This window comes from Malurus melanocephalus, unplaced genomic scaffold (assembly GCF_030028575.1).
Source record: "Malurus melanocephalus ecotype Western Australia unplaced genomic scaffold, MMel_1.1 scaffold_89, whole genome shotgun sequence".
NCBI lineage: Eukaryota > Metazoa > Chordata > Aves > Passeriformes > Maluridae > Malurus > Malurus melanocephalus.
The window spans coordinates 1,864,637-1,891,855 of NW_026623321.1; the positions used below are offsets into that span (position 1 = coordinate 1,864,637).

The 27,219-nt window shown below is 44.6% G+C and overlaps 1 protein-coding gene across 1 annotated transcript in view; it reads left to right on the forward strand.

Moving 5' to 3' along the window:
* EPHA1 (EPH receptor A1) overlaps positions 1 to 27,219 on the forward strand; it is a 34,236-nt gene extending 7,017 nt beyond the window's left edge. The window contains exons 3-18 of the mRNA XM_057368251.1: positions 8,091 to 8,366; positions 10,001 to 10,391; positions 15,113 to 15,268; positions 16,162 to 16,494; positions 17,679 to 17,803; positions 17,903 to 18,062; positions 20,615 to 20,711; positions 21,472 to 21,527; positions 21,803 to 21,925; positions 22,029 to 22,214; positions 22,653 to 22,714; positions 23,092 to 23,301; positions 23,885 to 24,034; positions 24,707 to 24,900; positions 25,218 to 25,373; positions 26,209 to 27,219. Of these exons, the coding sequence (XP_057224234.1) occupies positions 8,091 to 8,366; positions 10,001 to 10,391; positions 15,113 to 15,268; positions 16,162 to 16,494; positions 17,679 to 17,803; positions 17,903 to 18,062; positions 20,615 to 20,711; positions 21,472 to 21,527; positions 21,803 to 21,925; positions 22,029 to 22,214; positions 22,653 to 22,714; positions 23,092 to 23,301; positions 23,885 to 24,034; positions 24,707 to 24,900; positions 25,218 to 25,373; positions 26,209 to 26,287 (2,754 nt within the window). The 3' untranslated portion in view covers positions 26,288 to 27,219. The remainder of the gene's footprint in view (positions 1 to 8,090; positions 8,367 to 10,000; positions 10,392 to 15,112; positions 15,269 to 16,161; positions 16,495 to 17,678; positions 17,804 to 17,902; positions 18,063 to 20,614; positions 20,712 to 21,471; positions 21,528 to 21,802; positions 21,926 to 22,028; positions 22,215 to 22,652; positions 22,715 to 23,091; positions 23,302 to 23,884; positions 24,035 to 24,706; positions 24,901 to 25,217; positions 25,374 to 26,208) is intronic.

A 27,219-nucleotide genomic window follows, 5' to 3' on the forward strand; every position in this document is an offset into this window, starting at 1 on the left:
TTTTCCCCAGTTCTACAGCTGTCTTTGCTTGTAAAAGGGTCCTTTTTCATGGTGACTTTGTTTTTAAATTGGATKTGTGTTATTTCAGGAATCACATGAACTCTGCTGCTGCCAAATTGTGTCATATTTATTACATATTAAAAGTTTGGCAAGACTCAGTTCTCACCTTGTAGCTGGTTTATGGAGCTTATTTTTCCCAACTAATATTCCTGCATGGATCATAGCATTATTAAAGCTTCCAAATGACTTTGCTAGTCTGCTTTCCAGGCTGCCATTGTTCTCAACCTTCTGTTCATGGTAATGTAGAGGACATAATTCTTTTCCTGCCTATTCCATATTCATTTGTTTCCACACACACCTCAGAGCATTGCTATCCATTTCAAGCTYTCTACCAAGTTTCTCAGTGCATGACATTTGATCTGCTCAGCTTTTCCAGAGTCCACTTTCAAAGAGGACCAAAGATGGGCATTTAATGCCAGTGGCCTGAAGTATCCCAAAGGCTGTCAATGAATTACAACTACAACTATTGTGGCTCCAAAACACTTGCAAACTTTGGAAATGACATCATTATTGCTCAGTTCTGCACCTCATGTTCCACCAGCAAGTTAATTATGACCATAGTAGCTGCCAAAGCTATGTGAATACAATTTGAGTAAGCCAAAAATCAGATTTTTTTTTAATGCTGTTGTTGTCCCATTAAAGCCCAGGCATAGCTCAGAATCTACACTTAAATTTTTAGGTAATATACTAGATCAAGTACCTGTGGCCTGTCAGCAACTTCTGTATCACTGACCACAGCATAACATTTACATACCTTCAGGTTCTAGCAAGGTGAGGTTGTGTTCCACCAGACTCAGCGGTCCCAGATTTGGGTATCAGCTGATACTGGTTGGTTTCTGTTTCCACCACTTCTGGTCAGACAGATAGGCCTGGTCACGAAGGAAATAGTGCTGTGGGGCACACAACCTTCAACCTGCAAGCAGTTCTAGCACAGCATTTCTCATTAAACCTGGGGAATTCGCTTAGTCAGACTTGTTGATATCTTACTCAGATAGTCTTACCTGGAAGAGTCTCAGCCAGTCAGCTTTTTCTAGCATCCAAAGGTGGTRTGAAAAACAGCCATCAGAAAAGCTGTTCTGCACACATCCTCCCAAAACTGTTGGCCTTGTATATCCTTTAGGAGCTAACTCAGAGGGGTACCATCACCTCTGAAGCTGGAGTGGAGTAGCAATGTACACCTCACTGCTCTCAGTTAAAGTATCAGGAGTAGGAGATTAGCTCCTCTGRGTGCACAGGGTCTGTAGGGAAACAAGGGACAAATGCTTAGTAAAGTCAACAACTACCGGGAAATGGGAACAGCTCAACAGCTCTGGCTTCAGGCTTGTATCCTGACATGACATGCTGCTATTGATCTGGGGACTGGTGGAGATAAATGTTGATGATATCCTGTTATTTGAAAATGACTTTGTGTGGGTTTGGAAAAGAAGGGAAAAAATTGTTATATATACATAGATATACTTTATTCAGATGTGTGAGAAGGGGGAGTACAAAACAGTGGGATGAGTACAAGTGAAGTGTAGCAGCTGCAGGGAAGGCCAGATTGCATGAGACGCCAATTAGGCAGCCTAGGATGGAGTCACTGCCACAGACTCAAGTAACAATCTTGGCCAGTGCACTCAATGCTGTGACCTGAAGGGCAGAAAAGAGCACATTCGGAGCCAAAGTGAAGATGCTGTACAGCCATGACATTCATCACCACAGCTGCTTGGGCACTATGATGGTGACAGCGCAGTTGCCTAGCAGCTCAGAAAGCTGATTCACTCTTTTATAGCTGTTGAATGAGTGGACAAGGTTCACTGAACTTCCTCACGTCAACACAAAAGCAGCACAAGTCAGCTGGAGCTTGGAGATTAACCTGCCTACAGCACGGTCCTCCAGGAAGACTAACAGGCTATTTAAAATAATAATAATAATAATAGTAAAAACCAACCAACCAACCAAACAAACAAACAGAAAACACGAACAAAACAACTTTTATTATAATACCAACTAAAATACTGGTGAGTTCACAGGCAAGCAATTAGAAAGTAAAGGCTTTACATTCTTTGTTTCCTGCTGTGTCCTTGAAGGATGAACCTATGCTTTGAACTGTGATACCATCTCAGAGGCAGATCTGTAGAAAAATATTCCCAGGATTTATTTCTCAGAAGGTTATTTCCAGTGTTTTTAAGGTCTAGTTTCTGGCTTCTTTTTGCTTGACCTGAACCTTGCCAGCTCCTCACACGACTTTCAGGGTGCCATCTCCTGCAGCTTCTTTACTCCAGGAAGATGTGATCATCATCAAGGCACAATTACCCCTTCCCTGTGTGGGATTCCACCTGATCTATCTTTAAAAGAAACTTACATAAGCAGAGCAAGTATTGCCCATCACCATCAGACTAATTTCCAGGTTCTCTGCAAACACTAGAATTACACTTGAYACACTATACAAAACCACAGCCCTTTAATATAAAGCCCTTTAACTCAGAAAAATGAAAAAAAATCACTTCAATTTGCAATGCAATGTAATGCAAAAATAACACAAGAGTTAACATTTGCTTGATTGGTAATATGGCTTTAGCCATGAATTCTGAATTCTTAAGATGTACAATCTAATTTTCTACTCCTGTCCTTTTTGTAGTTACTGGTATTGTTAGCAAGTGTTAGCAAAATAGGTAAATACAAAACATGTGTTCCAAACCAGCTGGGTGACATGTTGGACTTATCATTATCTCTCATCTAGTAGCATCTGTTGTGACCAGAACTGTTTTCATGCAAGACCTTAATGTGGTCAGACAGTTCAGAGAATGAGCAGAYGGCAGAACCTGGGTTTGATAAACAGGTTCTGTAATCAATGCACTGGAGCTCCGTGTCTCACGTGAACACCTTATCTTCCCATAAGAGCGTGAGTACAAGTTAAATTGAAGGACATGGGTGGGATGGAGACCTATGTGCTAGTGCCCTAAAGAACGAGTAATTACATAATGGAGTTGCTCCTCCCTGAAAATAACCAATGGATCATTGTGGGGGAAAAATACATCATCCCACCCATAAAGATACTGTAGATAAGTAAAYGTCTGTGTTCAGTTGTGTCAAAGGCTCCATGATGATGTGATGAAATTTAAATTGCCTGACCATAGCCAAATGATCAAAGAAGTAAGAGCAGCCTCAGCTGTTCTCAGATTTAAAGTTACAGGATTCATGAAGTGTCTAGATGTCACCACAGTTTCTTTCATCATCGTCATCTAAATTGTCGTCCACACCAGCAAAAGAACTTCAAAGAGTATTGAGAAACTTTCAGTGAAGGGTCATAGAAACTTCAATTCTGGAATACACCACTGTGGTGATGCTATGTTTGGTTGGCTGGTTCAGCTTGCCTCCTGACAAATTTTTGTCTGATGTATTTTAGCTGAAGAGAAGCTCTTCAGCGTATCACAACAGGTGCCAGCAAGGTGCCTSTCTTGTCACTGGCTTTCCTCTGAGGAAACTACACTATGACTGTAGCACAGCTGTAATTGCCTTCAACTCTGGTTCTGTTCCAGGCAGATTTTTTGGTCATGGGAGCACTCAAATGCTGCTATACAAAAGTCAAGACACTCTACAGGCAAGACTGCAGCCATGGCGTGGGGATAAAAGCTGTACAATGGCACATRTTCTGCTAGGTGGTTGCAGGCTTGGCTCTCCAGTGACATGTTGTTGCTGAAAAAGATTGCTGGTTTGGGGCCCTGCAATTTTTCTTCAGGAAGAGATTTAATGGCCTCTCAATTCTGTTGAAAACTAAATGAGAGATACACTTGCTACACACAGGTACACTGTAGCTGGCTTTACTAACTTAGCTGGTCTTTTCATCTCAGTGACATTTTCTAACCCAAAATCATATAAGTTATTGGATTTTGGCATATGAACTCTAACTTTTCCAGTAGGAACTCTTATTAATTTTTCCAGTGGAGACATGCATCTTAATTTAGTAAGTTTGAGCCTACTGGCAAGATGCTTGGCTTGCTTTTGCTTCTCTAAGTCTCTCAAAAACATTGCTGTGCCTTTCCTTGGGGTCTGCAGACCACAGATTGGAAGTCACTGTGCTAAGGTAATGTGAAAGCAAATGAGACAGAGGTCACAGCAGACAGGCTTTTATCTGAAAGGAGATGGGGGAAATCCCTGGCAAGCTGTAGATGGAGACAATATTATTGCGAATCACAAGCTCTCCTGACCCCAGTCTGAGCCTAACAATTTTCAATACTGTCACAGCCTGCTGCCTCTGTAACTGGTAGCCTACCTCTTTGTTAGCAGGGATGAAATTTGTATTTGYCAACATAAAAAGCTTGTCTGCTTTTTTTTTTCCCCACCTGAAAATGGCTAAAACCAAAAGAAACTTCATTGWTGTCTGGAAAGCCTCAGATGGTGGCTCCAAGATGTGCAAACTGTCTCAGTTTGTTTCGATCTTACACCTGATGTAGATCCTAGGACGAGTAGCCCACAAATGGATGGAGGAATCACAGCTTGTCCTGGATAGTATCCTTGACACAAACCTAATCCAGAGAAGGCTTATTATACAGAAAAAGCAGAGTAAGCCTTCTGTAGGCTTCAGAGCTTCCAAGTGTATAATCATCTCAGAGTTAATCAAAGCAGATATTAAAAGGCATATATCTTATCTTACCTTTGGATTTTTACTCACATGGCAGACCAAACCAATACTGTTTACTACAAATATCTATTGGTGCCCTTCCAAGCTGTCATTCAAGTCATCTTGAATGGCCTTTATAAAGACAGCCTTCTTTGAATGAATCCAGCCAGTGGGAGGAAAGTTGCTTTCCTTTTTCCTGAACTTACAGTGTTTTGAGGTTACGGACACAGTACCTTTGCTTTGAGGTTGTCATTCACTTGACTGTAATTGCTATGCTGGAATTATTTGGTCTGTGTTACACCACTACACCAAGACTTTCAAGAACAAGCCTGTGGAACTAAGTGCCTGTGAGAGAAGTACAGGACACCCATTTGTTCTGAAATCAAATGGTTACCTCCTCAGACTTTTTGGGAAGTCAAGTTACTAAGTTATGGCACTCTCCTGAATGAACTGGTATTTGTTTTCCTAGCAACTTCTAAAGAATTCGGTAAGATTTTAAGAGTTTGAAGACTCGTTTAAAGACAGTTCAGATTTTAACTTAAAAAAGAGGAGAGTTTAAAAGGTGCTTTAATTAATAACACTTAAAGAGTTCAAGAACTCTTTAGCTTGCTTGGAGCAGGGAATTAGACTAGATGATCTCCAAGGGTCCTTTCCAACCCAAATCTTTTTATGATTCTGAATTTCATGAGGAGGTTTTCTCTCATATCAAAACTTGTGGTTACAAGTTCACTCACTGCCAATATGAGGAAATCTGAYGATTATTGTTCCCTGCTTCTCATAGAAGAATGTTGCCCATCCTATGGCCAAACTGATAACTGGAATAAGGCAACAGTGTCTGAAATGAAGTGGGTAGAAAGTTATATTATCAAAGGAGGTTGATTCAATGTCATTGGCAGAAAAACTGGAGAGCCAGGTAATTAATATTGATTGAGCCAGACTTTACCACACAGGTTTATTAAGAACATTACATTAAAAATCAGAGGCATACATTTTGATTTTGCAGCAGATTCTTTGAGGATGGGAGACAGTTGCCTGGCAACTTCTGGGCTCATCACCCTTTCATTAAATGTTGTAATGTAACAGTTTTCCTCTACTACTTTGAATTTAAAAGCTTCACTGAATAATGAAACGAAGTCAGAAGCATATTTAACAATAGTTCTGTATTGTTAGCATAAATAATATCCTCATTTTACTTCCTTTACCCATGAGCAGTACAGTCTAGAAAAAACATGTCTGACTCCCTTGTTATTTCTTTGCACCACACTGCATATGAAACTGTGCAATAGTCAGTGCCAAGCATCTTTGCCCTGAAGAACTGAGTCTGGAAGTAGCTGGGCTGAGATGAGCTGAGAAATACAGGGGTTAGCAGTTGGAGTTTTTTACAGCAGTAGAGTTTAAAGGTGTTTTTTGGGTTTTTTTGCTAGAGTTGTCACCATTGAAAATGAAACTTTGGTCCTGTATCACATAGGTTTTGAAAATATATTTTCAGGACATGCACCATAACAGCTCATGTCTTTCGGTGAGACATGCAAAAACCATTTTCAGTACCATTTGTCTGTGGTACTGCCTTAGGATAAACTGCTAATGGAAAGTTGTCTAACTCGGCCTCCAAATGCAATTATGTTTTTCCCATCAGCTCCGTAGAGGCAGACGTACATTCAAAAATGCTTCTACAAGCCAGTCTTAACATTTGCAGTTTCTTATGAAAGCTACTTTGTTCTTATTCTCCTTTCTAACTTAATTTCTTCTACTTCAGTATACTTCAGGATGTGTTGTAAATTCAGTTCTGTAGCATTTTTCAGAAGATTTTCAATTAAAGACTGCAAGAGGTGATTAAGTGATTGCCTCTTCTGGTTGATCAACTGGAATTGATCTGTCATCTCTTTCTTTGTTTTGCCATCATAAATTCTTTGACCTCCAGTTAGTGAAATAAGTGTAAATCCTGTGTGCTGCAGGTCTGTGCCAGCTGGATCAGATTAAGAGGGTGGGGTAACACTGGAGCTTAATTATGTGGAGAAAAGAGGGAACAAGAAGGGACACATAGATATCATCCACAGAACTTCCTGGGAGGAGMCTGCTAGTATGCACTTAGGTAAAAGGCTGAAATCATCCAGAGAGGAGCTTGTGCTACCAGCAGGGYTTGCTGGCTTGGAGAAAGCTCTCCAATACTTTTCAGACTGGGGCTGTGTAGGAGGTATGTTCTAAGTCATGGCATAAAATTAGAGCCTCTTTGGCATTCTGTGGGTCCATCTCTTACATTGCACTAGCAGAGTGACCTGGCCTGTGGGGAGACAAGCTGTTGTGCTGTGAGCACAGGAGGTGCTGGTGCTGAAGAAATGTGTGAATTTCRTGCTCAGCCCATTAGATTTGACATGTCCAGAGTAACTGGAGACTGAGGCCTTGTTTAAATTGCATCTTAACCTGGGGTGTGATTTAAAACCAAGATGCTTAAACTTGTGCCAATACCTATGTGGGCACTTGTTTCAATTGAATTTGATTAAACATTTAAAGCATAATGAGAAAGGCAGTCTTAGCATTGGGGGGAAAAGGATCTTGGTGATTTTCCCTGTGGACAAAACCTTGTTTTCCAAATTTTCAGTTCTCATGTGTGAGTTACTCAAAAGAGAATGTTCTTTGCATTTTGTATCTGACCTGTGGTAAGGAAAAAAAAAAGCCCATAGAATCACCTAAAATTTAGCAAAAATGTGTGTTAAAATCAGTAACAAACTTAATTGAATTCATGCAAATACTATTAGTGAGGTCATATAACCAGCTGGGCCCATGTCCTCCTCTCAGCCATTATTTGCCTGGGGAAGATGCAGAACCTARATGCAATATGAAGTCAGGAAAATCAACTGAGTTTTAAAAGTTAAATTACGGTTTGCAAAATATCCCACTTAAAGAAGCGTGAACTCCAAGTTAATGAGTGCTTGCTCTGGTACAGTCCTTCTGTAATTTACTTTCCCATTATGCCAGGCCATCTTTTCTCTTATCCCCAAATGCTGTGCATTATTTCCAAAGGCAGATAATAGTCCTGGTCTGGTAGGTCCTACTGTACACTCTGAATGTAAACTGTGGCAGAGAGAAGTGGCCAGTATATGGGAGTAGTGGGTCTTTTTCTCAATCTCCAAGATAAGGCAGTGCATGAAGGTAATAAATTGGAACCAAGGGACAATGAAGGGGATGCACAACGGTCCATCTAAGTCAGATTGTAATTGCAGGATCCTCTTTGCTCCCTGTGTACAGAGTTTAGGCAGCCATGGGGCTCTAGACCATGCTGATTAAAAGAGACCTTTTAGCTGGCCAGGCTTTGAGCCCTGAACCCTATGTAAGAATTGAGTTTTAGGCAAAATTTTGTCATATCTGAAGTGAAACTTGTTTCTCGCATCTGTCTAACGATATGTGTTTTCTTCTCCCCTGGGAGCAGTGGAGCGAAGTGCAGCAGATGATAAATGGTACCCCGATCTATATGTACCAGGACTGCAGTGTGCTTTCCGAGGGTGACACYGATCACTGGCTTCGCACCAACTGGATTTATCGGGGTGAGGCAGCCACCCGCATTTACGTGGAACTAAAATTTACTGTRAGGGACTGCAAGAGCTTCAAAGGTGAAGTGGTGACCTGTAAAGAGACCTTCAATCTCTATTACATGGAGTCTGAACAAGACGTTGGGATCCAGTTCCGCCGCCCGCTGTTCACCAAGGTCCGTATTGCTGGAGGTGAAGACTGAGTCATATTGTTCAGCTTAAACTTGTCATATCTTTCAGCTTAAGCTAGGTGTGTCTTGCTGGCTGGGAGAGGCCAGGAGAATCAGCATCTGGGGAAGGGCATGGATAGCAAGTGTTGTCCTTAGATTAAACTTTACCCCCAGTGCCCTCTGTGATGCTCAGAGCACTCTTTGCCACAGGAGGCACAGGAGGTTTCAAATGAGATCAGACCTGTGTTCTGCYCAACCTCTTATTTAACCAGACACCATGAAGGTAAAGGATTCTAAAGGGTTGTGACAGGGCTGGATGGTTACACCAATTTTTAGAAATAGTAAAGCAGAAACCAAAAGAATTTCACTTGCCTTAGGTAATATGATTAGGCCAAGCAAAGAACAGAATCTAGTTCAGGTCTCAGCAGTCCTGATCCTTTACTCTGATTGCCATGAGATATAAGACCTATAAGACCCAGGGTCTTATTTGATAAACCTAGAGGTGATGACTTCCTACAATGAAATGCTCCCTGGTGTGAAAGTATTTAGCACTGCTATATTTTACCTGCTGTTTTCATCAACCTAGTGCCCTCTTACCATGGAAACACTGGAATTGCAGAGTAGAAAACATCTTTTTTTTTTCAGAGGAAATTCTGTAAGTCAGCTCTGCTCTAAAAGAAGCCACACAACTAAATTATTTGACTGCCCTTTCCTTTGACTGCAGTTTAAATGGGATGTCATGAAAAAACAAAGAGTAGTAAAGGCCACCACAGGCAGAGCAGGACTGCAGTAACTGATTCCCTCCTCTCCCCATTGCTCCTCCACCTCCTCTGCAGCCCACAACGTGAATTTGTGTTATACCTCCACAACTCCTAAACATGCCTTATGATCCCACTGCCAAATGCAGCTGCTCTAGAGATCCTTTCATCTCTCATCCAGCTACAAGGAGTGGGTGGTGTCGTACAATGGGAAGGGGCCTGCGGACGAGAGGATCAGTTATCAGGCTCTCCCACCAAGAAGAAAGACCACCCCACCTGCAGTCCAGCTCTTCCATGTCACAGGGTGTCACAGAGGTCTTTCCCATTTGGTCAAGCATGGAAAGTATCTCTCACTCACTCCCCCTCCTCCTTTGTTTGCAGAGGCAGTGGTAATGCAAAAACATGGGAGCATTTTTCACCCAAGTACCTACAGTGGAGTACTGTGTAAGGATCAGCAGTAACGATCTGAACTGCAGCAACTACAGCCTAAAAACAGGTGGCTGTAATTCCTTGGTTGGTTTCAAAGCAGAACTCTTGAGTGGTGTTGAAAACTCACTGCACRCAATTTGCAAAGAAAATTATCATAGAAAAGAGATATGCTCCTGTAAGAGGCAGGGGAGAACAGAGTACTGTAGATGACCAGTGAACGAGTACAAAGCAGTTGAAAGAGATGATGGAAGGTATAGAGGCAGGAAAAGATGCCTACCCCATTATTAACACCTCTTTCAAGTGCAAAGAAAGCATGCAGTGCAGTGGCCTTAGAAGCAGTTGACCAGACGGTCCCTAAAAGGCTTTAGTRTGAGAGTCTTGAGAGGCATGGGTATCTCAGCTACTGTGGCCTGCTCAGRTGGTAAAGCTGTTGTCTTTCTCTTTTTCATGTAGCTCAACACTGTGGCAGCAGACAGAAGTTTCACAAGCAGAGACATTGAGTCGGGGGCCATGCAGCTGAACACAGAAGTGTGCCCCATTGGGAAGCTCTCTCGCCGGGGCTTCTACTTAGCTTTCCAGAACTCTGGGGCTTGCGTAGCCATGGTGTCTGTCCGAGTGTACTACAAGACTTGCCCGGAGGCGGTGCGGGGCCTGGCCCGCTTTCCAGAGACGCTGGCAGGGTCAGAGGGGCTGACAGAAGTGCCCGGGGTCTGCGTGGACTAYGCAGCTGAAGAAGTGGGCTCTCCCCCCAGGATGCACTGCAGCACTGACGGCGAGTGGCTGGTACCAGTGGGCCGATGCCTTTGTGCCGTGGGGTTTGAGGAAGCCGATGGGAGCTGCGTAGGTGAGTATGCAGACACTAGCTGTAGGCCATGGGAGAGGTTCCAAAGAGCTAGAGATCAGAGTATCTGTAAGCAGAAGGTGGGATCACAGTTAGTGTGGTCTACCTCTCTCTTGCCTACTCCCTGTATCTAGTATCTTTCCTTCTCCTTAGCTTCTCCTTAGCTTCTCTTTTTTCAGTTGTGATTTTTCTCCTCATGTGTCAGGTGTAAGACCTGCACACACCTCTCCACTCCCTCTTGGRCTTCATCCAGAAGCTTTCAGCTCTGGAGCTAGTTTCTGCGAGCTGTAACTATGTGATTGACACTGACTCATTCAACAACTGGTTCTCAACCCTTAAACAGTAGCCTTGTTCTCCCAGGGCAGACCGGTCAGACACACAAAGCAGTRTATTTGTCCTGTGACTGAGAAACAGAGGGGGACAGGTTTCTCCTCTGTCCTCCCTTCTTCTTGGACTGGSATGCCTCTTCTACCATGGGAAACCATGTAAAGCATATTGCACAACACCGTGGTGCCTGCTCTTCTGAAGAGGAGCAATTAGTGAGCAAAAGAGTCACCAAGGAGCTGGAGTCAGAGGGAGCAAGGGTTGTTGGGTTGGAGCAGTCACTGAAGGACTCTCCCCTAGCTGCAGAGGGGACAAGAGTCAGCTCCTTCAGGCAACTTAGTTTGTCATGGGAGAGGACCCGTGGTATTTTGGGGGATATGTATTACTGCAGGAAGGGAGGGAAAAGACAGCACATCTCTGCTCTTTTTGTCAGAGCTGTATGGCACAAGGCTRAGGCCATAGGGATCCACGCAGTGCTCTCAGTTTCAGCAAGGTGCCCTGTGACTCTGCTTTGCTCTGCTACAAGGATGTGGTGTCTCTATGAATCCTGGCTGCTCCTTGCTGCTCATTTTGCTTGGGAAGCTGGAGAAGGTTGAAGCACAAGATTTTGCCCTCCTCCAGCAATCCCCTCTCCTTGCACAGCCCAGCCAGTTTTTCCACTTAGGTGCTACAGAACTCTCCCCGCCCTCCTGAGAGCACTCCTCTGGGAAGGGGCAGGGAAGCTGTCATGTCTGGACAAGCCTCAACTGCTATCGCAGCACAGGTTCATTCTACATCTGTGCTTTCATCCCACTCCGCCCAAGTACAGCTGCAGCCAGAAGTATCTTTTGTAGGATTAGTAGGAACTAGGGAGGTCTCCCAGGCGAGGAAGGGAAGAGGGGAGAACCTAGCAGGAGTAGGGAGATGTACTTAGTGAGAACAGTGTTTTATTGGAGAAGGGGAATGCAGGTTGTCTGCTGGGTATATCTTGGGATCCTCTCCCTCAGCAGAAAAGATCAGACTGCGCAATGGACTGGGAGCAATCCAGGTCACGATAAAGACTGAAATAATGGCTTTTACTGTGTCCTCAAAACATGGGAGGACTTCTTCCTCAGACATGCAAAGTGGGACAAGATGGTAGACTTTCTGGCAGTGTCATCTGAGTTTYGCCTAGAGTAGGGAGCAAAAAAACAGACAACTGCACCTTTGCCTTATAACAGGATAAAGAACTTGACCTCTGTTACAGGGCAAGAGACAACAGAATGCCAGAGGTTCAGGTTCTTTTCTAATTCCCTCAACCTCTCAGTGAATTCCCAGCTTTATAAAGCTCTGCTGGGAGAATGGCTCAGCCATCCCACAGTCCCAGAAAAGCCGTGCCTGCCCCAGACTTTGCTGCCCATAAACGCAGAGCTCGTCATTAACTTCAAGTGTATAATTTACGGTGTCCAGGGATGCTGGCTGTGCCCCGGCCCTGCTCTGGCTCCTCGCTGGGCTCCGAAGGGCGGCAGGAGAGCCGAGCTCCCCGGGCAGCTCCGGTCTGGTGCCTGCAGCCTGCCCGGCCCGGCTGCCACTCACACTCACGAGGAGCACCTGTACGAATAAGGAATGAAGGAAGCGCCCCAGCCACCCCGTCTGCCCTCTGGTGCTTGGGGAGCAGGCCCTTTCCCAAGCTTGTTTTTCCCACCACGCCGCCCGGTGCCCACAGCCCCGGGGCAATGCGGGGGCCGGCAGGGCTGGGTGGGGGCCGAGGCTGCTGGCTGTGCGCCCGCCTCCCCCGCGGGCCGCGCTCCTGGGGCAGCCGAAGGCAGCCGCCCCTCCACCTCCGCACCCGCGGGTAGGGTGGAGGCACGGGGAGCCCCGGCAGGCCCGGCCTTACCGCCGCCCCCAGCACCGAGCCGGGCGGGGCTGCTCCGTACCGCCCCGGGGAGGGGCCGGGCCGGGCTCCGCGGGYCGCTCCCGCCCCCTGCCGGCCGCCGCCGCCCCTCGTGTCGCCGCTGTCGCCCTCGCCTCACCGGTTTGTCTCCTCGGTCGGGGCACCCCCGCAGCTCCCGCCCTGCGCTCTGTGCCACACTGTTGTCTCCCTGCGAGGCATCTTCTTCTTGGAGGGTCTCGGCGCCGCCCGTGGGCAGGGGCAGATAYGGGCCGTGGGCTGGAGTGGCCCTGGAACTCAGAACTGGAGGAACAAAGGCTCTCCTGGGGTCGGATGTACCYCTTCTGGAATATAAGGCTTATGAGGGGCGACTGGAGAAGCTGGGATTGGTCAGCCTGGGGAAAAAGAGGCTCAGGGGAGACCTTATCCCTCTCTACAACTGCCTGAAAGGAGGCTGTAGCCAGGTGGGGGTCGGTTTCTTCTCCTAGACAACTAGTGACAGGAGAAGAGGACATAGTCTTCAGCTGGTTTAAGTTGAACGTCAGGCAGAATTTCTTCACAGAARGGGKGACTAGATATTGGAATGGGCTGCCCATGGAGGTGGTGGGGTCACCATCCCTGGAGCTGTTTGAGGAAAGGCTGGATGTGGCACTCAGAGCCATGGTCTAGTTGATGTGGTGTTCGCTCACAGGTTGGGCTCAGTGATCTCAGAAATCTTTTCCAACCTGATTGATTCTGTGATTCCTGCAAAGGTCCCCAAACCGAAATTTCCATAATTTATTTACTTGCACATGGTCTAAGCCTGTTAACAGTATGTGTATATTGTTTCATATTTATGGCAGATAGTATTATACATGCAACATCAGAACCGCTGTGTTGTGCGAGTATGTGGYCATGCAATCCTTTTGTTTTTCATGTCAGAGCTCTCCTGACCGAAGCTATCAGGAGCTCTCAAATCTTGTGCTGGAGCAAAGTCAGAAGGCCTCAGAACTCATCTTCAGTCCAGCATGTAAAAGTGTTCTCATTTATGAGTAGCCTGAAGATCAAAGTAACTTTTACAGTCTATTTCTCAAGGAGATTATTTTATCTGGAATATAAATGGAATATCTTTGGGCTGTGACAATCAATATTTGAGCCTTTTAATTATTTTCAATGGCCTTTGCCATTACTCATCACATGATTGCATGATTGTATCTCAGAATAATAGATATTCCTGAGTGGTTCTGTCATTTCCCAGAATCGGAAGGTCCTGGTTGCTCCTCCTTCTGATTATTTCTCTTTTCTGGGCTCTTTAAGCATCCCTGCTGCAGGCTGATGATGGGTAGTTTTGTTTGGCCTGTGCTAGTGGAAAGTTTTCAAGGTCCCTCAGGTATTCCTCTGTGTCACATAGTAGGAATGGCTAGGTTGTTTTTTTGTCTTCTGGATAAAGAATCATTTCCTATGCTATGCTCCACCACAGTAAGCCGTTTGTGTGAAGCTTCTGAACAGATGGTTTTCGCCATTGGGATCTCCTGAGGGATTACACAGGATATTGTTGCTTTTATAGTGCAATATAAAAAGGGTCATTCCTGCAATGCTCAAGTTAAATGCAAGGTGGTTGCTCTGGCAAGAGCATTCCTCAGCCATCTGATTAGCGATAGGTTGGCTGTTCCTTTTGTTTGAGAACATTTGATTCATTTAGCACAGGCTRGTAAACCAATAAATTTATGGGTTACCTCAAGCTCCCTCACTCATTTTCTCCTCCCTGCTGCACAACTGTAGAGATGAAATATTGATCTTGAGATAAGTGGTATATTGACCATGAGATAACTGGTAAACTGACCAGCGCTTCTGTAGATTGAACTAACCGTGACACAGCAAAAACAGGTTGTGAGATGTTCTGCTTAGGGAATGTGGCAGTTCATTTTTGTAGGACTGGARGTAGAAAACACTATTATATAAACACTATATATAGTGACACCTGTTCTCTTGCAGTCTCTGTTGGCTCCATAGCCAGTTACACTCAGTGCTAGTAGAKGAGCTAACAGTTTCCTAGGTATTCCCCAGGGCCCTGCTAGGTGATGCTCTGGTACAACACTTGAGATCAGCAAAGGTGCTTCTGCTAGAAAGCCTACTGGCTCCCCCATATGAAGTCAGCAAGCAGAAGACTCTGAGGAATGTAAAGATTTGTAGCTACTATTTAAGCCTCTTATTTATGGTGTGAAAAGCTTGAAGGGCAAGGTGGGGATGAGTCTGAGTTTACACTGGAAGAAGCTTCTGAGGTTGACTGGATTCTGTATCCATACAGCATCTGTGAGGGGTGAGACCCTCCTTCAGTCTACAAGTCCTGTCATAATACTGATGCTACCTTGAGTTTGCATCTTCTCTGTCTGCTCTGAGTTGATTGGTCTAGCTTACTGCCAGGGGTTCCTTACAACCTAAATATTTCCATGAACCTGGAAAMTGGAGGCCGATAAAAGTGTGTTCAAGAAGCTGAACAAAACTGCCAGGTGGCTTTTTGTTRATGTGGGTTTATTGATTATCTTCTGTTGGCTTGTCTGTCCTCCCCCAGCTTGCCAGCGAGGGTTCTATCGCCACTCTCTGGACGTGAAACGCTGCCTGAAGTGCCCCCCTAACAGCCTGTCCAACGAGTCAGGGGCTACATCTTGTTCCTGCAATGCAGGCTTCTACCGAGCACCTTCGGAGGGCCAGAACATTGCTTGCACCCGTGAGTTGCATATAAAACAGAAGAACAATATCCATACAGACTGGSGGATGAACTTCTTGGGAGCTCCTCAGAGAGGAACTCGGGGGTTCTGGTGGGCATGAGGTGGCAGTGTGAGTTTGCTGCCAGAAAGCCAAGTGTATCCTGGATTRCATCAAAAGTGGTGTGGCCAGCAGGGAGAGGGAGGGGATTCTCTTCCTCCACTCTGCTCTTGTGAGACTGCACCTGGAGGGCTGCATCTAGGGACAACAYGTACATTCACCTATTGGATCAGGTCCAGAGGAAGACTCTAAAAATTATTGTAGGGGTGGAACACCCCTCCTATGAGGAAAGGTTGGGAGAGTTGGGGTAGCCTGAGAAGAGACATTTTGGGGAGATCATCTTGGGGCCTTTCAATACTTAGTGGGGCCTGTAAGAAAGATGAAGAAAGTGTTTTTACCAAGGCTTGTAGTGACAGGACAAGGGACAATGGTTTTAAACTGAAAGAGGGTAGATTTAGATGGAACATACAGAAGAAATTTTTTACAGTGAGGGTGATGAGACACTGGAACAGGTTGTCCAGAGAAATTGTGGGTGTCCTTCCCTAGAAGTGTTCAAGGCCAGGTTGGRTGGAGCTTAGAGGCAACCTAGTCTAGTGGAAGGTGTCCCTGCCCATCGTAGGGGAGTTGGAATGAGAGGATTTTTAAGATCTCTTCCAACCCAAACCATTTTATGATTCCACAAACAAGGATATGGGGGAGGAAACAAAAGTTTGGGAAATGGGGATGAGAGGTCAGAGGGAGAGAGGCTGGGGTGGACAGAGGGCTCAATTTGAAATGCATCAGCAGCTGGGAARCTGCCACAGAACTTTGGGTGTTAACAGCGTGATCTAACACTTCCTTTTGTGCCCCCTGTAGGCCCGCCCTCGGCTCCCCGCAATGTCAGCTTCTCCCTCATTGGCACCCAGCTGAGCCTGTGGTGGCAGCCGCCCAGTGACCACGGCGGGCGCAAGGACGTGACTTACACAGTTTTCTGTCAGCGCTGCCATTTCCTGTCCTGTGAGCCCTGTGACRCTGGCGTGGTGTTCTCTCCCAGTGCCTCTGGTCTCACAAAACCCGCAGTAGATGTGGATGGCCTCGAAGCTTACACCAACTACACGTTCACTGTCGAAGCCCATAATGGTGTCTCAGGAATGGGACCTGCTCCACAGAGAACTTCTCCAGCTGTCTGGGTCTCAGTTGGACATGCAGGTTAGCAGAAACACAGAGAAGTCCTTCCTGCTCATCACGAAAAGGAAGAGGAATCTCTGTGAATATTTAAGCTTTCTCCATCTTCTCCTTCTGTCTGACACATGTGTTGGTATGGTATGGTAAGGATTYTCAAGTCCCTCTCTGGCATGTGAAGTCCATCAGGCACATTCCTTGCAAGTCAAAGTAGCAGTAATCATTACCCACCAAGAGCTATGAATCCACCAAGAACTTAACAGAGGTGAGGAGGGTGAAGCCCTCCCTGTCACACGGCCTTATTGTTCCTGTGTGACAGGAAGAACAAGGGCTGTGTCACGAAATATTTCCCGTGACTCAGATATTGCAATAAACCAAACACAACAGAAACTGTGGTGTAACTGAAAAAATAAAGGTTTTGAAAGCATGGAGAGATGAGGGTGTTAAATCTTGACACATTTCTGTAGGTTAGCTTCAATCTGGCTTCCTGTAAATACTTTTCAGAGCACCGTGAAATGTGATTATAGAACAGYGACATCACAGAGCTCAACAGCCCTTGGTGCATTCCCTGGGTTCTAATTTAGTAACAAAATATGACTTTTCTTCCTGATGCTATGCRGGGGCAGCACAACTCTGAGCTAGAAAAGCAGAGCTACTTTTGGCTTGCCTCATCACTTCCTGATGATGATGAAGGACAAAGAGAGAACTAGGTTTAACTSCTCAGTCTTTGCAGACTCTTGAGAATTATCTTTTTATTCGTGAACAGCATGCATTTGCAATCAGCTGAGAGATTTTGAGCATTGAGTTTCACTGTACCCTTATGCAATGCAGCTGCATTCATAAATCATTACATAGGGTAGTTATGCTACTGCTGCTGTAGGAGCATGAAATCCTAACATTTTTTATTTTAAATTGGACACTTTCAGTGCAGTCCTGGAATAAATGTAATTTCTTAGAACACTGATAYTGCTTTGAAGGCCAAACAAAAGTATGCTTTCACTGTTAAGGCAGAAGCACTGTATTCACGGAGAGCAATTAATCACAACCAGAGACCTCATTTCCCTTCCACCACAGAAGAGAAAGTTGAGAAAGTGGCAGCGGCAATGAGACTCAGTTCCAGTTGCATGGTATAACCAGAGYTGGTGGAGAGAGGACCTAGTTTGCRTTTTGTTTGTATTTTTCCCTCATGTTCTCTRTTCTCTCCCCTGCAGCCCCAGTGACAGTATCCCAGTTTATCCTGACACAGAGAGATGACAGTAGTCTTTCTGTTTCTTGGCTTGCCCCACGGCAACGCAGCCGGACCTCAGTGGAGTATGAGGTCATGTTCTTTGAGAAGGTAAGGCCTGCCTGGTTTGTTCTGCCTCCTTTCACCCAAAAGGGTGGAAGTGTCCTGTTCAGCATGCATTGGTTATTTGATCGTGTTTGGTTCCTGCAGGGAGAGGAGGCACGTTACACAGTGAAGCACCTTCTTGAGCCAAAYGTCACTCTGAGAGACCTGCAGCCAGACACAGCCTACCTGCTCCGTGTGAGATCCATCACACCCCTTGGGCCGGGGCCCTACTCCCCAGAGCAGGAATTTCGCACCCTTCCACCAGGTAAAGAACAAGCACTGGTACCTGATCTGGGAGAATCTCACTTCTCCATCAGATTGTATATTCACATGGTACATGGATCTCTTTGTGTTCTGCTGTATGTAAGGCACAGACACCACAGTCCTGARTTCCTTGTCACCAGAGCCAAGAGTTTTGCTTTGTGAAGACAAAAGGTGTTTTTCCTGTTACATTGGTGTCRTATAAAATTCACTTGTACTTTCCCATTCAGAACTGATCAGTCTCAGTKTAGTGTGTTGTGCTGACACAATAGTTAACCAGACCTTCATGTAGTTCTTGAAAGACTTTTGATTTTCACTAATGTTTCTAAGTTTGAGCTGGTCAAATGATTACCATATGCTTCCTTTTGTGTGCCAGTTACTAGTGAAAAGGAGAACTCAGAGGACCTCAGCACTACGTTTTCCAGCTTTATTGKTTCCATTGTATGTAGTGCAGCTCCTGAATTTAGCTCTGCCCAAGGAGATGGTATATGCCACTGAAAAAAGTTCTTCTCCAAGGCACTATGTATGGTCCTCACTTGTATTCACTTCTCATGAACATGTCCTGAGTGGCAAATGGGAGAAGGCCAAGCTGTCAGGGCCACAAGAAGGCCTTTCTTTCTCCTGTGTCAAAGAACATCTTATGTAGGCCTGACATCCAACCTCCTCTTTCCCTGGGCAGCTCAGAGACTTCCCCTTAATCTAAAGTTTTCTATAGTGGGGTTTGCTCTCTCTGCATTCCATAGATTCACAGATCCTCCTATTGACCCTATGGATAACCTCAGTAATACATACATTGAAGTGCTGTATTTGAAAGACTAGTTTTATTGTAATGAAATAAGGACATGGAAGAAAGCTAAGGCATACTTTAATGTAAGTAAATAGTTAAATTAACAGTGTAAAAACTGATAAGGAGTTGTGGTACCTTTACTGGAATATAAAGGTTGGGCTCTTTTTGGCTTCAGAGGTTATGGTAAAATCTCTATAAAGTCACAGTGACAAATGATGTTAACAAAAATTATCTTTACCAATTAAATAATTGGTAAAGGCTCTGTGAAAAAAAGATGTAAATTACCATGCATGTTTGTTTTGATTAAGAAAAAATAAGTTAGAAAATACTTTCATCAAGATTATACTTTATTTCAAATCAAAGTTGATCACCTCATTTTGCCAAGACAAAGGTATTTTGAATATGAAAGGGATTAAAAGGAAGTGCCAGTAAGGTTTCATTTGATAAGAGTTCTTGTTTGATAATAGTAGGAGCATTGTTTAATTGTAATAGTCTAGGAATGTTAGTGGAGCAGGATTTGCAAGGAGTGGAAATTTTTTATTTMAATCTGAATTTGATAATTTAGATCCCTTAAATTCCTGCAGATGTCGTATGTGTTTAAAAGCTTTTCCATTTTATTAATAAAGGATATTATTTCATCTTCCAAATCTTAGCTTTTTTTATTTTGACAAAACGAGGGCATTAGCTCTGCCTCTTGATTTCCGCTTAACAAAGCTGGTGATTTTTAAATAATTTTAATGGGATGAGTCAACATCAAATTGAGGAAAAATAACTAGTGTTAATTAGGCTTTATGGATRCTGACCATTGGACTAGATGTTAGGAAACACTTCCCCACACAGTTCTTTGTATCATCTGTTCCTTGCTTTAAAATCTGCTCATTTATTTAAAAAAAAAAAGGAGATTTTCTTTCTTCTGGATATTTTCCTAAATCTCTTTTGGGAAAATATTATAAATAAGTAGATTCTCATTACTTTTCCATTAATGCATTTTAAGTTTTGAAAATAGTTTTTTAAATTATGGGAAATAAGTTTTAAAAACACCAACAGAGGTAATTTAGCATTTTCTCAGATTAATTCAAATATATTTTGTGGAAATGCTGGCTTTAGCTTGAGAACTTAAATGGAAGGAGACAGCCTGTGTTATGTGAGCACTGTCTGAAAGCTATCCAATCACAAAATGAAACCACCTGATGCTCAGGTGAGAAAGCAGGAATGATGTTAGGCTGCAAGTTTGCCTTTCAGTACTTGTTTGTCTCAGAAGACCTAGGTAGACAGGGGGTTTTGTCAGGGTAATTAGGCAAAGGACCAGCCCCAGATATTGATGTGAGGGAGCATGTAATTTATTTTTAGAAAGAAGAGAATCACTTTATTGTGGGAAAAATCATGTCTTTGTTTTGCCATAGTTTAAACCGGCTACTGAGCAGGAAGAAAGGCTTGATCTTGGTTATTGGAGAGGAGTGGGAGGGAGGGAACAGCTGTACTTCCTTTTTGGAAGTGTCATGGAATTTAAGTAGGAAATCAGACACAGGGATAAATTACTCAACTGGAAGACCAAGACTGTAGATAAGAGTCAACCAGATAACCACCAGAAGGTGCTCCATGCACACGAATAATATTATGATAGGACTCACATCTGGTGGCTCTGTTGCCTGGAAGACAAATGGCTGTAACTTGCCTAATGCTGTTAACTGGTAGAAGCTGGTTGGTACATTACAGAAAAATAGATATTGGTCTTTTAAGTAGTATGGCTTCTCCCTTTGTTTCTGCAGACACAGGAGCTCTGTCTGGTGGAGTCATAGTGTCTATTATCTTCGGAGTTTTCCTATTTATTGCGCTGCTTCTGGGACTTCTCATGTTTCGGCGAAAGTAAGTATAGATTTTTGGTATTGAAAAGGGTACAGATGTAGTAATAGCTAAGCTACGAGAGTTTGAGAAAGAGAGGCCCTGATTTCTTGCAGGATATTGTATAGGTAGAGGTTAGTTAGAGAAGAAAACCACTAGTGTGCTGCAGCAAGATGGAAAGGGTCTCTGTTAGTAATTTTGATTACCAGGATTTTGGGGATTGATATTGTAAGATAWGGTTTGCTGTTGGGAACAGAGGAAAACGTGATGATTTTTCAGTTTTGTTGTAATCCAGCAGTAGCAGATTGTTATCATAACAGAGGAATAAAAATATTGTCACAGTRCCATCATTTCTATAGCTGCTGACCAGTTGAGCGGTAATACATGTATCCAGTCGTTTCAAATCACTTTTCATATACCTTTATTTCTGGGGTTCTCTACCCATATATAAAATTCTGATTTCCTTTTTGGTGTCTATAAGGCTGCTATTGCTTGGTTTTAAGATCAGATGGCATACAGAAAACATAAAATAAACAGAAATTGACCTGTAACTCAGCACAAATTTACCTGCATGAAAGCAAAGCTCCATTTCTAAATGTTAATGAAGCATCACATTTTATTGCCAGCTGTACTTTTCCAAGTAGGTGCAGTGTCTGGTTCCACTTTGCTCTGTGCTACTCTGAACTATGTCCCTAACAAACTAGGGCAAACACCCTGGAAGTCCTGCTTTTCCCTTTGCTATCTGCTGACTATTTCATTTTCATGACTGTTTCCGATATTCCAGGAGGGCTCGTCGGAGACACGCACGGCCAGATTACAATACTTCAGGCTTTGAGAGAGGTGAGCTTCAAAGGGGTAATAAAACCAGTGGGAAGTCTGGAATGTGTTGGAAGGAATGAAAAGAAACACTCGTTTCAAACCAGACACTGGCATGGCTTTTCTGATGTAATTTGCCTCTTCCCAATACAGTTCTACTCTTCAGTGTAGGTTTGGTAGATTTGTTTACTGCCATTGTGAGAACCCACGGGTTCACTTCTGCTTTTGTAGTTTTGCTTTAAAAAGGTTGTCCAAAGAGTTGACAGGTTAATTTGCACTTTTGTTTCCCTTTACCACAGAGAAGGTCTGGTTGAAGCCCTATGTGGACCTGCAACCATATGATGACCCCAGCAGAGGGGTGCTGGAATTCACTAAGGAATTGGATGTCTCTTTTGTCACTATGGAGAATGTCATTGGAGAGGGTGAGTTACTTATTGCTCTCCCCATCTTTCATTTTCCCCACGCTGTTGTTTTGTTGCCTGTCTCTGAGTTCATCTGTGACATTTTGCCTCTGGTTGTTTTCAGGGGAGTTTGGGGAGGTCTATCGTGGGTCCCTGCGACTCCCAGGGAAAGAACGTATTGTGGTTGCCATCAAGACTCTCAAATCAACATACTCAGACTCACAGTGGTGGAACTTTCTGCGTGAAGCAACWATTATGGGGCAATTCAATCACCCAAACATTGTGCGTCTGGAAGGAGTTGTCACCAAAAGTAAGTGTGTGTGTGTGAGAGAGTCCTGGAATGAGAGCAGAAACTGGCATGTTTCTCAGGCTTTTCCTAGAGGGTTTGCTGTCACAGGGGCTGTTCTGGGAGAAGACAGGCATTGTCGTGTCAGAGAGCGGGGAAGGGAGCAGAGGTATRGATTTCCAACAGAGTCCTGAGGCAGTGTTGGAGATATCTTCTAGGGCTGGTGAGCAGATGAGAAGTTGGGATAGTGTAAGGGATGCTGCAGGGTTATATGTGCGACACAAGGAGGGGTACAAGATCCTTGGGACATGTCTAAGGAGAARGGGCAGCCAGCTGTGCCAGTGGAGCAGAGGTGTTAGCTGGAGCTGGACATGGTTCTCTGTGTTGGGGCAATATGGAGAGCATTGAAAAGCATGAGTAGGAGAATTTCAAAAAGGCTGAAACCCTCTTGTCTTCCTCAAGGGAGGCCGATGATGATCATCACTGAGTATATGGAAAATGGAGCACTGGATACCTTCCTCCGGGTGAGACACTCCAATCTGTAATAGCCTTGTGTACTGCCAGACCTTGCACTTGACCTGGATTTTGGGCCCTAAAATTAAACTAGAAATAAGATTCAGATATACACATATTTTCTCCTTACTGACGTTTCTAGTGTCAGCAGCAGAAGCTTGATGTCATCTGGTTTGTTCGGAGTGCTGTCTTTGGTAGTTGAAATGCAGCTGGCTAATGATGGCTGTGGAGACCACCTCCAGTCCCTTAGTGAGAACCTGTTGGGGCYTTTGAGCTGCAGCATTGTGTTTTTGCTTGTTCACCTTTGCCCACTTTTGTAAGCTGATAAGGTCAGTGACTAGAAACCAAGCAGATCAATGTCACTTCTCTCATTTCTTTTTCCCTGCAGATGAATGAGGAAAAATTTAGCCCTGTGCAGCTTGTGAGCATGCTGCAGGGAATAGCCTCTGGCATGACCTACCTTTCAGAACACAATTACGTGCACCGGGATCTGGCTGCTCGCAACATCCTGGTAACACGCAGTCTCCAATGCAAGGTGTCTGACTTTGGTCTCTCCCGAATTTTGGAGAATGATGCAGAGGGAACCTATGAAACCAAGGTAATGCAAACCTAATCTTTTGATCTTGTAAATTAACTGTAGTGTCTGAGTAAAACCTGAAGTAAAATTGCAAGTCATGGTGTGGATGGTTCACAGGGTGGTACTTTTCTCTCTGCAGTCCGTGCTGATTTTTTTTTTTTTGCTAAGAAATTCAGAGGGACTGTGGTGTTAAAATGAGAAGTAAAATAAGGGATGTGGTCTCCTGGACTCAGTCACTAAATCCAGCTTTAAAGATAGCCTTGCTGTGATCAGAATTTTGGACTAGAGTCATCTCCATGTCTCTTTCAATGAAAGTTCCAGTAATTCTAATGCATGGTGTCCTTCAAAGCAGGGCTGTGACTGGTGTCAGGCTCTTACTCCCACAGCAGAGATTTGTGTGTTCAGCTGAACAGRGGGCTTAAACTCATTTACTTTCCAAGATTATTTCTCTCCTTTTGAGAAATTTCCCTGGGGTGATTGCATGTCACTTCAAATGAAGTGGGCCCAGTCTCTGAACTTCTTTGTAAGGTCCTTGCATGAGAACACTGCAGAAATACAACTCAATGATGTATGCTGGATACACTATGTTTCTGCTCTTCTACAGGGTGGGAAGATTCCTATCCGATGGACAGCCCCAGAGGCCATTGCTCATCGGATTTTCACCTCAGCCAGTGATGTCTGGAGCTTTGGAATTGTCATGTGGGAGGTGTTGTCATTTGGTGACAAGCCATATGGGCATATGACCAATCAAGAGGTAACAGACACTGAGTTCAAGGGCTGATTTAAAAAATAAGCAAGGCATGTGGGCCCAACTTTTGTAGATCCCTCTCAGCCTGCGAGTCTCAGTCTTGACTTTCTTTTGAATACATAACTACTATCCCTCCCTGCTAAAAATCAGTGCAGCCAAGTCAAGGGCAATAAGTATTGAGGTGTCAACAGAAATAAGCCACATTAAAGAGTGGTTAAAGCAGCCATGGCATTGGGATCTGGAGATATTCTCTGCTGGTTTTGTTTTCTTCTTCTTCTAGCTCTGGTGCATTATATCTGGTCTCATTCTMGGCTCAGCACATGCTGTTGAAATTATTCTTCAGAGTCCGGTTCCCCTTCTCTCACTGTGCCTGTGCCAGGATCATTTGGTCCTCACTTGTATTCACTTCTCATGAACATGTCCTGAGTGGCAAATGGGAGCTAAGCTAGCAAAAATAAAGGACCAAAAATACGTGCATATGTCACTTCAGTTTTTGGCATCCATTAGGTGTCTTGATCCAGTGCTGTGCAACCCGAACCCCGTGTCATACATGTGTAATCTGCATCAACCCCTCCCTGGCTGCATGCTGTGAAGTGGTGAATGGCTGCTCCCAAAGGTCTTTGGCACCCCTTCTGCCCTCTCTGCTCTTGGCCACATCACTATCTGTGCTCTGTGCAGGTGATGAAAAGCATAGAGGATGGGTACCGGCTCCCCCCGCCTGTGGACTGCCCATCTATCCTCTACGAACTCATGAAGAGTTGCTGGTCACACGATCGGATGAGGAGACCTCATTTTCAGGAAATCCAGGCACAGCTGCAACATTTCATCTCAAGTCCCCAGCTCCTCCGGCCTGTTGCAGACTTTGATCCCAGGTAACRGGCTGTGACCAGAGGAGGAGGGGTTAACTGGGACACTTACGCTTCTCTGTCCCCAGCAGGGAGAGAGGCAGTGTGAAAAATGCAGACTGGAAAGATGCACCTTGAGTGCTCTGTGTGCAGAAGGCAGTGGTCATCTCTGCCTGCTGGTGACAGAGGGCACAGCCATGGGCCTGCTCTGACCTCACTGTGCAGAGAGCAGATTAGTTGGCCCAGCCCTGGCAGAGRGTGCTTGCTTGCCCTTTGGGTACTGTCTCATGGCACTGGCCATTTCAGGTGGTTGTGTGGCTAATGAAGCTTTTATCTGTCTCTAGGGTAACCCTCCGTCTGCCCAGCTGCAGTGGATCCGATGGGATCCCGTACCGATCCATCCCGGAATGGCTGGAGTCCATTCGCATGAAGCGCTACATCTCCAACTTCCGCACTGCCGGCCTGGACACCATGGAGTCCATTCTGGAGCTCACTGCTGAGTAAGTGCAGGCCCAGCTCCTGCAAGGCACCTCAGGCTGTGCTACCAGTAGTTGTGCTTGGCTCTGTGTGATCTGAACGGGCACTGATAGTTACTTGGAAGGCTTCTCTCCATCCTTCTCCATGCAGTTAAAGGGTGGTGGACTGGCTTCTTGCCCTAAAAGGGAAGAATCATCCCAGAACTGGGAGCTGCCTGAACTGTGAGACTAATTCTCTAACTGTTTGTGTCTTTGCTCGAGGCTTTTCAGGGGTCTTCAGCTGCTTTGAACTCACATCAGACACAAACAGCAAGGGGAAAGAATAGATGGCAAACAGTTTTCTAACCTAACCATCTCCCCACTCTTATAGGTCTTTATAAGATAATTTCCTTGCCACAAACTCCATATGGACTAGTGATATCCCTCCCACTCTATCAGCTAGGCACTGTTGTCACTGTTCTGGGCTCCTCAGAACTATGSACTCAGCTGTGTTATTTTGTCAGGGATGTACAGCAGCTCCAACCAGGGAWGTTACATGAGACAAATGAGCAGGCACAGACCTGCTGAAGGGTTGAGACACAGCCCCTATCACAAGCTGATGTAATCACAAGTCCTGATTTACTGGGAGCACAGGCCTAGTCACGAGGCAGGAGAGGTCAGTTGACTGGGGGGGCAGGGAAGGGCAGGAACATCTAGAAGTTTCTTTCCTCTAGAAAATCCAGGTGTTTTAGGAGGCAGTGAGGGAAAGGAAGCTTTCTGAACCAATGCTTGGTAACTGTTTCTGCCCTTAGCCATACCCTCATCCCCAAGGAACAAGAACAGCAATTCATTTTTTCCTTTCTTTTCCCATTTCCTTCAGGGACTTGAAACAGATGGGAGTGTCACTTCCAGGCCACCAGAAGAGGATCTTGTGCAGCATCCAAGGCTTTAAGGAGTGATCAGTTGTTGCATTCCTAAGCTTGRAAAATGCCCATCCTTACCAGATATCACTTGGAATCATTCCTATGGCAATTGCTTCCAAATGAATGACTGGGACAAGTAAATCAAAACAACCAGAACTGAAAAAGCTCATGAGGCAACACCACCTGCTCTCATTTCTGTTCCCCCTTGCTTTAGCTCTACAGCAGCCATCGGTACGTTTCAGAGCACTGGTCTTAGAAACTGTTCTCAGCCCTGCAGCACTAAGTAAGCCCTGTTGTCCACATACTGGAGTTTCAGACCCCCAGCATATCACATGGAATACAAAGTGGAAGGTTGTGGGTTATGTTGTAAGATTGGAGATGAGGATTCAAGATAGACGGGGACATTCAGGGAGCAGGCACAAGAATACAGACAGGTAGAAATAAGACTCATTCACTCCTTGGCATACATTCCTTCTCACTTCAGCAGCCTTCTGTCTTTCTTATTTTACATCAGGAACAAACTTTTCAGTCCTTCACAAGGCTGCTGGTAAGGCATATATTTTTTAATTCAGCTATTCTTGCCTTGAACACAAACCTTCTGGTATACTTCTTGCTTTGGAGGAGAAATGGGGAGTAGAAATACCCCCTGCTGTAACTTGTGTGATCACATCACCTCAGAAYGTTGCTGTTTTGCACATGCACACTTCATAGGGGAGATTTACGTCTCTCCAAACTGCTTAATACCTTTTCTTATGCCATGGACAGAAAACCCTTTTCATATCCATTTTTCTCTGCCCCTTTTTAAAAGAGACAATAGTCTTGTTTGGTTGGAATAGGGTATTTGTAACAGAAAAATGTGTAGGTGGTCTGTCTTACTCCTTCTCTGTGGAGGAAATATTATTATTTATCAGATCACAAAACAGTTATAGTCTGTAAATATTTTGTAAATAAACCTGTGGCAGAGCAGA